This window comes from Gambusia affinis, linkage group LG02 (assembly GCF_019740435.1).
Source record: "Gambusia affinis linkage group LG02, SWU_Gaff_1.0, whole genome shotgun sequence".
Taxonomy (NCBI): Eukaryota; Metazoa; Chordata; class Actinopteri; order Cyprinodontiformes; family Poeciliidae; genus Gambusia; species Gambusia affinis.
In genome coordinates this window covers 176,295-189,598 of record NC_057869.1, presented here as the reverse complement: position 1 = coordinate 189,598, position 13,304 = coordinate 176,295, and the positions used below count along the sequence as shown (strand labels likewise).

The following is a 13,304-nucleotide window of genomic DNA, read 5'->3' as shown; positions in this document are numbered from 1 at the left end:
TTAAAGCTCCGTCTCACAGGGGATTCCGCCAGACGTTCCCAGCAGACCCTCACAACACGTTTGGGCTGCCAGGTCTGACCGGCATCCTCCCCCACCAGCGGAGCCAACTCACCACCAGGTAGTGGTCAGTGGACAGCTCCGCACCTCTCTTCACCCGAGTGTAGATCTGCAGATCCGATGAAACGATGACAAAGTCGATCATCGAACTGCGGCCTAGGGTGTCCTGGTGCCAAGTGCACATATGGACACCCTTATGCTTGAACATGGTGTTCGTTATGGACAATCCATGACAGGAACAGAAGTCCAACAACAGAACACCACTCGAGTTCAGACCAGGGGGGCCGTTCCTCCCAACCACGCCCCTCCAGGCCTCACTGTCATTGCCCACGTGAGCGTTGAAATCCCCCAGCAGAACAAGGGAGTCCCCAGGTGGAGCACTCTCCAGTACCCCCTCTAGGGACTCCAAAAAGGGTGGGTAACCTGAACTGTCGTTCGGCCCGTAAGCACAAACGACAGTCAGGACCCGTCCCCCCACCCGTAGGCGGAGGGAGGCTACCCTCTCGTTCACTGGGGTAAACCCCAACGTACAGGCGCCAAGATGGGGAGCAACAAGTATGCCCACTCCTGCACGATGCCTCTCACCCTGGGCAACTCCAGAGTGGAAGTATGTCCAGCCCCTCTCAAGGAGACTGGTTCCAGAACCAGAGCCATGCGTCGAGGTGAGACCGACTATTTCTAGCCGGAACCTCTCGACCTCTCACACACTAGCTCCGGCTCCTTCCCCACCAGAGAGGTGACATTCCACGTCCCAAGAGCTTCTGCAACCGCGGATCGGACCGCCAGGGCCCCCTCCCTCAGCCGCCACCCATCACACAAGAACCACCAGGCGCTCGCCAACGTGGCCCCCTTCCAGGCCTGGCTCCAGAGTGGGGCCCCGGTGACCTGTGTCCGGGCGAGGGAATACCAAGTCCAAAGTTCTTGTCCATCATTGGGGTCTTCGGGCTGCACCTTGTCTGGTCCCTCACCTGGACCTGTCTGCCTTAGTGACCCTACCAGGGGCATGAAGACCCAGACAGCAGAGCTCCCAGGATCATTGGGGCCCTCAAACCCCCCCACCACCATAAGGTGGCAGCACAAGGAGAGGATTTCTGTTTCCTTTGGGTTTAATTTGTCAGCATTGACTCTCAGATCCAACATCCAGCTCCGTCGTTTCCGTCAGTCTGCGGTCCAAACGCTGATCTGGCCCAGCAGGCTCCGGCTATTTGGGTGTTTAATCTCATCTAGACTCATATCGGTTCCACCAGTCTTCAAATATAGCAGAAACAGAGCGGCGTTGCGTTTTTGCACTTTACTGTTGTTTTTTGAAATTTTTTGCAGTTCTTCTTAAATGAGCAAAGTAACCGCAGTTTTGCTGCATTCTTGGATTCTGAAAGGTCCATCTTATCTGTCACTGAGCCTCATGTAGAACTTCCAGAAGTTTCAGGTCTAACCCTAATACTGAACACTCGGTGTAGTAAACAATGCATGGTATTTATACTCTTTGATGCTTCTTAAAATTGGTTTGCTGCCAACTCAGAGCCTCCTTGAATATAAAAGCTTTGACTTTTATTCTGACACTCATTAATATTTAGAGTCAGAATGGACTAAATAATCATAAACCACAATGAAGAACATAAAACTCAACTTAGTGGAGCAACATTACAGTTTGAGGCTGAAATAAGAATGTTTAGCTGGACCTCATTGTTGCTGGTGCCTCTCCTTGCAGGATGGTGGGACAGAGGGACGAGGACGTCTCCCAGGCCATGGTGGACGTGACGCTGCGCCAGAGTCAAGTAGAACGAGACCTGGTGGCCGTCCTGCAGAAGCTCTATCTGTGTGCCAGCGTGGAGTTCCTCATGGCAGTTGCAGATTTCTTCCTTCAGGCTCTGCCTCCGAGTCTGCCTGCAGCCGTCCCTGCTGCCCCAAGCAACAAGCTGCCACTGAAGCAGATCGCAGAACCACGGAGCGAAACCAAACCTGGTAGGACCTGATAGGACCCAGTAGGACTGCCTTAGGTTGAGTCATTTAGAATGAGAGGGAACTCCTGTTGTCACAAAGCAGTAGAGAAAAACACCTGATGAACCTGGATGTTCATTGGCTGGGCCCCCGGGCCTCTGGGCCTATGGGCCCCGTAGGGTTCTTAGGCCGAGTTCAGTGAGTCGGGCTCCCCATAGGGGAAAGCAGCAGCGTGGCCCCTCCTGACCCTGGACTGTCTCTGCAGCCGCGGCGCTGACGACCCGGCTGCGGGCCGTCGTCGTGGACCCGGAGGTGGTGTTTGTGGCCGACCTGATGAAGGCGGACGCGCCGGCGCTCGTCGCCTCGTTTCAGGGCGACTTCAACCTGCTGGCGGAGGCGGACGGATCACAGAGCGTGAGGGCCCACCTGAGGGAGCTGAAGGTTCTGGCCGGCCCGTTCGTTCAGAGCAAGGAGAACAGAGCCGTGACCACCGTAAGTCCTGATCTGCAGAATGAGAACCGGTGCGGGGTCGGTTCCTTTGATCCAGATGTGACTCATTGTACCAGGTGCTGCAGCCCTGTTCTGTCACATTGGAAACCAGAACCAGTCGGACCCGGCCAACCAGCGGCTCGGTGACGGTGGAGGAAGTCATCGTTAAGGTTGGTTCATGGAGTTCAGCTGAAAACGTCTCTGCTGATGGTTCAGTTGTAATATTTATTTTATTTCAGTTTATTCTCTAGCTGAACTTTTTAAAAGAAAAAAGTGAAGCTGCTGGGTCACTGGTTGCTATGGCGATGCCCTCCCTCTCTGAGGAGCCCACAGCATCATTCTTCCCATCAGACAGAAATATAACTTGTGTGGAAAAGTCATCAGAACGTCTAAACCAGCTTAGGCTCCAGTCCTGTGGGGCTGCTGTCCTGCATGTTTTAGATGTGCCACAGCACACCCTACCGTACCCTAACGCTGACCCCTAACCCCTGACCTCTAACCCTTGACCCTGCAAAACACTGGAATGTAATGGTTGAATTCCCTCCTCCAGGTGTAGATCAGTTCTCCAGAACCTTAGAGACCTCGTTATTCTGTTCAGGTGGTGCAACAGAGGCTCATCTAAAGGTTATGATCTAGACTGTTTCTGCAGGAGTTCTGATGAGTTCAACAGAACCTTCAGGTCCAGTTTCTCCAGAGTCATCCAGAACCAAATGTACAGGAAGTGAATGAGTGTGTGGGTGTGTCTCTCTGGGCTCTGATTGGGCAGAAACCAGGAAGTCCTCCATCAGTGGGAGACAGAAACACCAATCAGAAGGAGAAGCTGGAGGTGTGGAGTTGAAGCTGAGCTCAAGAACGGAGATTAAACCGGGTCAGAATCGGGTCAGAACCATCATTTGAACATTCTGTGAGAAAACTGGGTCAGGGTAAGTCCCAGTTGAACTGATGGCTCACTCACTGATTTCATCAAAACATTAAAACTCACTTCACAGATTTTTCATGTTTTTTAATCTAATCAGACATTTTGACCAAAAGTCAAAATGATTTTTATCCCTGATTGGGTCACTTGCTGAGCAGGGAGGGGTCAAAGTGTTGCAGTGGTCTAGTCCAAGTCTGTCCGAGCTGAGCCGACTGACTCATCTGTGTTGTGCTGACTGTGAAACAGGAAGTGCTGAACCGTCATCCAGCTCAGTGTTGCCTCATGCTCTGCTCAGATCTCTCCGGTCATCCTCAACACGGTGATGACGATAACGGCCGGCATGACGGCGAAGGCACAGGCCGAACCGGGTCGAGCGTCTCCGGTGGAGGTCAGCGACCTGTGGTCTGTCATGAACATCTACAACTGCAACTTCTGGTTCCTGGGGGTGGACCAGGCCACCGAGATCACAGAGAGCTACCGGGAGTCTGACGGCAGCACCGATGGGGAAACCTTCACCGCGCAGGTCAAGGTAAACCACACTGGACTTTCTGGAGCTTCGCTCAGGTGAGGGCGGAGGCTGCTCTTCTTCACGGAGTCTTCTGGTGTTCCAGGTGGTCCAGGTGACGCTGGAGTCGGGTTTGGGCCATCGGACGGTCCCGCTGCTGCTGGCTGAGACGTCCCTTAATGGAGTGGCCAAGAACTGGTCGTCTCTGCTGCAGCTGCAGGCCGACTTGACGCTGGAGGTGATGCAGCCAGCTTAGGAACTTTTATTTTGAAAACCTTCACATTGATTCAGTTCGGACAGGGATGAGATCTCAAACACATCCCTTCATTTGGTCACCATGTTTGGAAAATGAAGTGGGATTAAATCAACTTTAGCAACATTGATTTTTAAAAATTATATTCACAAAAATACATGTTTGTAAGTTTGACCCAAAATGTTGAACTTCTGAGTCTTTATTGAAACCTTGAAAGAAGAAAAAGCCTCAGAACCAGCGGCCTCCACCTGCAGCTTGGAGACTCCCTCTCCTTCACCTGGCTCCAATATCAGCTCATTAGAATTAGAATATTTTAGGAAATGTGGAGGATTTGTTTGACTTCTGATGCTGCTTTATGTGTAAAAAGTGAAGGCACAATGAGCAGGTGCTTCTGCCTCCACTGTTTCAGTCTAAGCTCTGTTTTCTTGCCATTGACAGGAATTGAAATATTGTTGATCTATTTCTGCACTGCTTTTGTCAGCTGACTAGTTCTTTCAGCATTGTGGTTTTACTTGTTTACGGAAAGGTTAAGAAGGACCAAAGCATAAATAAATATAGATATTAGCAGAGCCAATGTTAGCAATGCAGATTAATTAGAGAGGAAGTCACAGGAGACCACTGATCTAAACAATTAGACTATCAAAATAAAGCTCAACGATAATGTCCAAAGGGAGGAAGAGACTTCGTCTCATTGTGTTGGCTAACTAACCCCAGCCCTTTCAAAATAAAGTTGAAAAGAGTCTTCAGTGTAAAGGTCTAAATCTCAACCAGATTGAAAGGATCCCTGCTGATCAGGGTTTCAGTTCCAATGATGATCTAACGAGTAAAAGAATGGATGACCTGGTTCCTTTAGTCTCCTTGGAATAGGGGTTGAAATGTAGATGGGGCAGGAAATCCAGAGCTCCGCCTTCCACTAAATCTTTTTCCTGAAGCACATTAAAACAAGACAAAAGTCCTGAACAATCTGTAGAGCATCAATGGAAAGAGTAACATCCCAGATGACCTTTTGCTGCTGATCTGGGTTTCAGTTCAGTCCAATGATGTTCAGGTTGCTGTGCCACAAGGAACCCTCAGATTCCGGTTATTTTCTTTAACGATGGAAACAAGGTGACAGTCTGTTTGTATTTGCAGGTGAACTATTTTAACGAGGTCCACGCCGTGTGGGAACCGCTAATAGAGCGAGTGGACAGCGGCCGGCGGCGCTGGAACCTGGAGCTGGAGGTAATGGATCTTTCCTCATACTGAGCACGATGCGTTTTGCTCCACTGCCCTGATTGGGGCTCAGAGCAGCCGACAGAGTTTGATTGGGTGATTCTTTTTATTCGCACAGATTAAGAATAATCCAGTCATGGACAAGAGTCCTGTGCATGGAGATGACTTTGTGTTTCTTCCTGAACCTCAAACTGCCATCAACATCTGCTCCAAAGACACCCTGAACATCACCGTCTCCAAGTCCAGCCTCAGCGTCTTCCAAAAGCTTGCAGAGGTACACCTCAACAGTCCAGCAGGGGGTGCTGTTTGGCAGGTCTCCATTTGGAGATGGAAATGCCCTTCAATGCTGTTTGTTCTCCTTCAGGCATTCAGTGAGGGAGCAACCTCAGCCTTCGACCACACTCTGAAGGAGAAACCTCCCTTGACCCTGAGAAATGCTCTGGGCATTCCAGTTATCGTGCAGCACAGCGCCAACCTGAGGCCGGTCGGATCCGTGGCAAAAGGAAAACTTCACGAGCTGTCGGTGGATCAGAGCATGGACTTGATGCACTCTGCTTTTGAATCCACAATCAGAGGGAAACTGTCAGCTCTGCAGCGTCAGGAGAGCGGCCTGTTTAACCTCACCATCGGTCTGAAACTCCCTCTGATCGCTGCCTTTCCTCTAAGTCCTGACATAGTTTTAGTGACTCTGTCTGTCTGAACCTGCAGTGCCTTCTGGGTACAGCGAGATCTCCAACATCGCCGTGGATAATCCTGGCAGACGTCTCTACAACGTTCGAGGTCCAATGCTGCAGGAGGCGGTGTCGGTGCTGCTGCAGATTGATGCTGCTGAAGGCAACAAGATCATCACTGTCCGCTCCCCCCTGCAGGTCAGAACCCAAACTCTACAACTTCATTGTAACCAACACTTGCTGTTGGGTTTGTAACCCTAACCCTACCCACCGTCTCCATCTGTGTCTACAGATTATAAACCACTTTACAGAACCCTTCACCATCCTGAAATACTGCCCAGCATCCAGAACCCTGCAGAGCATCGGCACAGCGGAGCCGGAACGGGAGTTTCATGTTGATCTAGAAGCATACAGGTGGGGCTCACTGAGGGGTTCTCGGCTAGATCGGGGTAGCTGGTTCTGTCGATTGGCACGGAGCTGAAAGTGTCCCGTCGTCTCTTTCTGGCAGGTGCCAGCTGTTTGTACGTCCAACGGGTCGCCTGGACGGGCTGTATGGTCCGTCTTCCAGCTGCATGGCCTGGAAGGAGCAGGTCCACTGCAGCTCTGAGGTCCAGTCCGTGCTGCAGTGTCCTGCGTCGGACAGCAACCTGCTGCCGCTCACGGTCAGCACGCTGGCCGTCCCCGATGACCTGCGGCACATCAGCAGCCGCGGCGAGGAGGACTGGGACCCCGCCTACATCCTCCACCTGCATCCAATGGCAGCGCTGTGCAACCTGCTGCCGTACACCGTCAGCTACATCATGGAGGTGGGCGTCTGTCTGCCTATTGATCGATCGAACCAGTTAAAGAATGAATGACCTGGTTCCTTTGGGTACAGCGGGGTTGAAATGTAGATGGGGCAGGAGGTCCAGAGCTTCGCCTTCCACTAAATCTTTTTTCCTGAAGCACATTAAAACATGACAAAAGTCCTGAACAATCTGTATCAATTGAAAGAGCAACATCCCAGATGACCTTTTGCTCGCCCCTTCACAATGACCTCAGCAGGCCTTCAACACCTTTTGTGGTCATGTTTGGGTTAGAACATGTTAGGTTCACTTCATCCACAAAAAACAGCTCATTAAATCTCACCCATGTGTTTTGTTGTGCTTGGTGTCCCGCAGAACTCGGCTGAAGTCTATGAGATTCAGGAGGGCAGCACCTCAGACCTGCTGAACGCCCGCGTGTCGGGTGAGATCATCTCTGTGGCGCTGATCCGGTACCAGGGCCGGGGCTGGCACGGACACATCCAGATCAAACGGGAACTGCCGGAGTTTTTCGCCGTGTGCCTGACCTGCGACACTGATGCGGCGCTGACGGTGGACGTGAGCGTTCACGTGACGAAGACGGCGAGCCGCGTCCTGCTGTCGCTCTTCAGCCCGTATTGGATCATCAACAAGACGAGCCGGGTGCTTCAGTACAGCTCAGAGGACGGCGTCTTCAAGCATCCGGCCGAGTACCGAGACGTTGTCCTCTTCTCCTTCAAGAAATCAAACCTGTTCACCAAAAGCAAGGTGAGAGTCGCCGTGAAGGCAGAGTTTAATCAGACCGCCTTAAGGAGCCGCCTTAAGCAGCCAGACCCACAAACAGATTGCTGTTCAGCCAGATGTAAAGACGTTTCTAAATTAGTTATTAAGTTTTTCTCTCACAGTTTTAGTCAAAGTAACGATATGAAAACTTTTTTATCTAATATTTATACTGCAGTTGGAGCTGATCACTGATATTTACCTATATGTATACATCAGAGGTTAACAGAATATTTTCTCTATTAATTTTATTTTGGTTATAATTCACACCCTTCACTGGTGCACATGGGTGGACATTATAGACTTTATGCAAAGATTTCATCGCAAAGGCAACTAAAATCAATTAATAAAATAATTCTTTCTGAATATCATCTCATGGACTTTGAACTAATTGCGTCTTTCTGACCGGGAGAAAGACGCAAATGTTGAAGAGTTCTGGACCGGACGCTCTGGAGCGTCTGGTTAGGAAGAGCATTAAAAACCTTTGGTGGAAATGGAGCCTTTAATTCCAGACCAGAGAAAACTAAAGAGATGCAACATTGAACTAATCCATTTATAGCCTAAACATATAGACTATATATAGTCTATATGTCGGCATTTTATCTAAATAAATGTGCAGAAGTTAATTAGACAGTAACATGCGCAGTGCGCTGCACAACCAATGCAGACTGCGAAGGGTTAAACTGAAACTCATGTCCTTCACTACATCACCAACACACAGCCCAAAGTGGAAATAACTATCAGTTCAAATCAAATCAAATTTATCTTTTATTAGTATAGCACATTTCAGCAGCAAGGCATTTCAAAATGTTTTACATCAAATCAACACAGAAACAATGAAACATAGAATCAATAATCAAGTCAGGTTCCATCAATAAAATTTATAATTGATTACGTTTCTAATAAAATCCTAATCAGGTTGGTAGTGAAGACGCTGTTGCAATAATCAATACGACTGAAGATAAACGCATGGATGAGTTTCTCTAGATCTGGCTGAGACATTAGTCCTTTAATCCTGGAGATGTTCTTCAGGTGATAGAAGGCTGACAGTTGTCAATATTGGCCCGGTTTCACCCATCAGATTGATCAGCCCTAGTTCAATCTGTCACTGGATGGTTTTGATCCATCTGCTGCTCACCGGCTCAGTTTAGATTTTTCTCTCACTATAAAGACGTTTATGTTTAAACACAGCTTGAGCGTCCATCTGGATTTGTGTTTTAGCAGGTTCTTCCTGCATGTGAATTAGAATTGATTTCCTAAGGAACATTGCATATTAATCAGCATGAGCGCATTAAAACAATGTGTGGTCGCTTTGCAGCTGCAGCTCTGCATCTCTACCAGCTCCTTTTCTGACGGCTTCTCCCTGGACACAGTGGGAAGTTACGGTTGCGTCCGCTGTCCCTCCACCAACAAGGACTTCCTGGTACGTCCCATTGTCTCCTACTGGTTTTAGCTCTGAGAGGCTCTTCTGCTGAAGTTCCTCCTGTCGCCCCCTGCAGGTGGGCGTCAGCATCCAGATGAGCAGCTTCAACCTGACCAGAATCGTCACCTTCAGTCCGTTCTACACGTTGGTCAACAAGTCTTCATATGAACTGGAGGTGGGAGAACTCCTCAGCCAAACGGCCACCAGGTGGCACTACGTCCCGTCCACCGAGGTGAGGGGAGCCGGCAGCAGAACCCGGTCCGGATCAGAACCTGGCCTGGTTTCGATCTCCTGCTGTTGTCTTGCAGGTCCTCCCTCTGTGGCCGGAGAATGCCTCCAAGAAGCTTTGTGTCCGAGTGGTGGGATCACTGTCCCACTCCAAGTTCTTCTTCTTCAGTCAGCAAGACAACGGCACCCTGCTGAGCATGGACATGGTCAGTGTTTGTCTCTGGACCTTTGACCTTTAAAGCATTTCCAGTCTTTGACCTGAGAGTCTCTGCAGTGTGGAGGGATCATGGTGGACATCAACGTCTCCAATCACGCCACCATCATCAGCTTCAATGAATATTACGACGGAGCCGCCCCCGCCCTGCTGATTAACCACACGCCCTGGGCCACCATCAGCTACAGGCAGAGGTCACTCACACAAACGCACACACACACACACCTAACCCTCACCCTACCCTATCACAGGAAGGCTTGACAAAACGGTCCAAAGAAACCAGGTTGCTGCAGCGTATCAGAAAAGATTAAGATGACACTTTCTGACAGGTTTCTTCTCTCTTCAGTCAGGAGATGCAGAAACTAAAACTGGGTAGAGAATTGCAAGGATAACAGTCATGTTGGAGGAAGAAATGTAGTCAGAAAAACATCCTGAATGATTGTTATGATGGGTTATTATAGAAACTTTTGAAATCAGATGGAAGAAAAACAGCAGCAGAACTCACATGCTGAGTGGAAATGTTTCTACTCAGTGTGACAGAAACTGGGGACTGAACAGCTTCAGACCCAGCAGCAAATCAGAAATCAGGGACGCTGACCACAGGAAAGGCTTCAAAGGAGCAGAAAGATTGGAGTCTGGAGTGAAGGAAGAAGGTCTTGTGATTTGATTGACTCCCTTCCAGAATGACGGGCGCTTCAGTAAGAAGAGGCCAATGAAGTGTTTCTAAACCTTTCTCTACTAACCGCCTGCTAACATTTCAACCACTATACACCAACCAGGTCCTCTGTATCCTTCGCTCGTCCCCGTGGCGGATAAATTAGCTCCAAACAGAACTTGATCCTCGAGTGATTGTTTTCCAATGTTTTTGACTCCTGCAGTGGTTCAGAGGTGGTCCACAAGCTGGAGCCCTGCGAGGCCCGACGTTTTGCTTGGGACGACCCTGCAGGAACCCGCAAGCTCTGCTGGAGCTGCAAGGAGCATTCGGGGGAGCTGGACCTGCTGCAGGTCTGTGCTGCACACGCCTTCATCGGTTTCACTGCTTTCTGGACGGTAGACGTGCAGTTATGTTCATAATAATAGCACTGTGTTTCAAAAGGTGAGTAAATCTCAAGATTCCCCAAATAAATAGTATTTTAATAAACTCAAATGCATTGAGGACACTGCACATTCTATTTCAAAACAAGAAAATTGGAAAAAGTAGTTGAACATAATATTTTACTGAAAGTCAAGAAATATGTCAAAAAAATAGCAGTGTTTACATCTTTCTTCATAAACTCAAACATCTACTGTATAAAATAAGAAGTCCTTGAAGATTCAACTTTGCTGAGAATCACAAACTAATATCTAGTTTTATTTAGTTGCATAACCATAATTTTGGATCACTGCTTCACATCTGTGGTGCATGGAGTCGGGTTAACCCTACCTGCACTGGTCAGCAGGTATTGCAGCCCAGGACAACTGGACTCCATTACTGGACCGGATCAATTAAATGTAGAACGAGATTTTTCTCTAAGCCTTATCACTCAACTTCCTGTGTGACTCTGATTGGAGGGACAACTAAGAGTTGACCTATAACCTTTACTTAGTCACATGAGCATTAGATCAAAATAATGAATTATTTTTATAAAAGTTTCTTCATTAAGCAGAATGAACACAACCACTTTGACGGACAGAGAGAACCTAGAGCAGGAATCCACTGGGAACCAATTGGGTTGTATTTCTTGGTTTTGCATCATGAACAGCATTTTTTTGACAGCCCACAGGTTTTCTATGAGATTAGGGTCTGGGGATTGTGCTGGCCACTCCATTACTTGAATTCTGTTCTTCTGGACCCAGGATTTCCAGTTTAATTTTCATTTTCATTTTGTCAAAAACCCATTTCCAGGACATTTCCTCTTCAGCATTTAGCTACATGACTTCTTCCAGTATTCTGTTGTACTCCAACTGATCCATGATCCCTGGTATCCAATAAATAGACACCATGAGAAACATCCCACATCATGACGCTTGAACCACCGTGCTTCATCGTCTTCACTGTGGCTGGATTCAGAGTTTGACAAACTGTCTGTGGCCCTTAGAACCAGAAAGAACAATTTTACTTTATTAGTCCATGAAATATCAATCCATTTGTTTTTAGGCCAGTCAATCTGTTCAACTGCTTCAGCTCGTCTTTTTTTAACAGGGGCACTTTGTGGGGTTTCCTGCTGGTAGTTTGGCTTCACATCGACGTCGTCTGATTGTTGCAGAACTCACAGCCAATCACAGATCTTCTCTGATCCTCCTGGAACTGATCATCGGCTGATCACTGGCTGATCATCGGCTGACCCTTTGACATTTTGGTTACAGACTGAGCCATTTGAATAGTTTTTTTTCGTTCTTCCTCTTTTTTTCTGTTTTTAGCTGCCATTTTAAAGAGTTTGAGATCATTTTAGCTGAACAGCCTGTAATTTCTGCACTTCTTTATGGGTTTCTCCTCTCTTTTATTAATTTCTCAATCCAACAATGCCCTTCTTCTGAACAGTGTCGTGAGCGACACTTATTACTGTTTGTTCAAGGACAAATGCACATCCAACATATGCACCGTCAGCTGCCTTGATCCTTAAATAAGGGTCACTGGCTTAACACCCATTTCTTTTCTATAATCAGTGACCTCACTAATTGAAGTCTTCACTGCTATTTATTTTTAATATGCTTAATCATTTCAGTAAATGATTAAGTTTTACAGAATCAGCAGCAAGCACATCACGCCTGTTGGTTTTCTAACTCTTTATTAAACCTTCCAGCCCTAACCTTACTGCAGTGTAGAAGTTGATATTCAAACAAAAACAGTGATTTATGGGGCATGCTGTGGTGGCGCAGGGGGTCAGCGCACCCCACGGTTGGAGTCCTTAGTCCTGGATACGGACGTCGCGAGTTCGACTCCCGGCGACCTTTAGCCGCATGTCTTTCCCCCTCCTTCCTGTCTGCCTGCTGTTGCAAAAATACGAGCCACTAGCGCTGCAAAAACTCTTCGGAGAAAAAAACAAACAAAAAACCCAGTGATTTATCTGGCTAGTGATGTGGGACTGCTGTTATTTTCAACACAACTGTGCATCACTGTAGTCTCTTCATTTACCTGAAGCTTCTGCAGCCACAAAATGATAAAAGTCCTTCTAATCAGTTCACGAGACAGTATCTATTATTGCTGCATATTTTTGTAAATTATGGCCAAAGCAAAACGACAAATCCATCAATCTCTTGAAGACACAGAGGCGTTTGCAACATCAGCTAACAGGAAATATTTAGTGTCTTGAGAGTTGCTGGAAGGTCCAGCTGCTGATTTGTTGGTTGTGTAAAATGCGTTCAGGGATGACAGGAGGAACAGTTCTTCCTATCTTCCAGGAGCTAACGCTGGGCCCTTCGGTCCTTTCTGTTCCACAACCAGCGGTTTGTAAATGCGGATGCTGTTAAAACCTCCAGCACAGCCGCTTCATAGAGCGTCTCGCTTTGCCTCCTTCAGGATGTTGTGAGTCAGTTTACCTATGATGGCCAGGCTCAGATCCACTGGGTGTCCTTCCTGGATGGACGGCAACGGGTGCTGCTGTTCACCGAGGACACCGGCGTGGTCACCAAGGCTCGGCAGTCGGAGGAGCTCGAACAATTTCAGCAGGAACTGAAAGTGTCTCTGCAGAACCTCGGCCTGTCGCTTGTCAACAACGGCAACCGGCAGGAGATCGCTTACATCGGCATCACCAGGTAAACTCCATGATGTCATCTGACTCAACAGTGGAGGCACAGATACGTCCAGAAACACAGAGGGCGTCACATAAGAAAAACCTTTGAATCATTTTACGATA

At 48.1% G+C, this 13,304-nt stretch overlaps 1 protein-coding gene across 6 annotated transcripts in view; it reads left to right on the top strand.

Moving 5' to 3' along the window:
* Nucleotides 1-13,304, top strand: part of vps13c (vacuolar protein sorting 13 homolog C) — a 57,520-nt gene that overhangs the window by 32,571 nt on the left and 11,645 nt on the right. For all 6 annotated transcript variants that reach the window (XR_006369305.1, XM_044102632.1, XM_044102619.1 and 3 more), the window contains 18 exons: nucleotides 1,766-2,019; nucleotides 2,261-2,487; nucleotides 2,562-2,654; nucleotides 3,696-3,929; nucleotides 4,012-4,143; nucleotides 5,290-5,379; nucleotides 5,489-5,644; nucleotides 5,735-5,999; nucleotides 6,079-6,239; nucleotides 6,334-6,455; nucleotides 6,550-6,847; nucleotides 7,202-7,591; nucleotides 8,922-9,026; nucleotides 9,103-9,258; nucleotides 9,335-9,460; nucleotides 9,529-9,662; nucleotides 10,347-10,473; nucleotides 12,968-13,203. Coding sequence is in view for 5 of the 6 variants with exons in the window: in XM_044102632.1 (XP_043958567.1) it covers nucleotides 1,766-2,019; nucleotides 2,261-2,487; nucleotides 2,562-2,654; nucleotides 3,696-3,929; nucleotides 4,012-4,143; nucleotides 5,290-5,379; nucleotides 5,489-5,644; nucleotides 5,735-5,999; nucleotides 6,079-6,239; nucleotides 6,334-6,455; nucleotides 6,550-6,847; nucleotides 7,202-7,591; nucleotides 8,922-9,026; nucleotides 9,103-9,258; nucleotides 9,335-9,460; nucleotides 9,529-9,662; nucleotides 10,347-10,473; nucleotides 12,968-13,203 (3,306 nt within the window). In the remaining variant the exon portion in view is untranslated. The remainder of the gene's footprint in view (nucleotides 1-1,765; nucleotides 2,020-2,260; nucleotides 2,488-2,561; nucleotides 2,655-3,695; nucleotides 3,930-4,011; nucleotides 4,144-5,289; nucleotides 5,380-5,488; nucleotides 5,645-5,734; nucleotides 6,000-6,078; nucleotides 6,240-6,333; nucleotides 6,456-6,549; nucleotides 6,848-7,201; nucleotides 7,592-8,921; nucleotides 9,027-9,102; nucleotides 9,259-9,334; nucleotides 9,461-9,528; nucleotides 9,663-10,346; nucleotides 10,474-12,967; nucleotides 13,204-13,304) is intronic.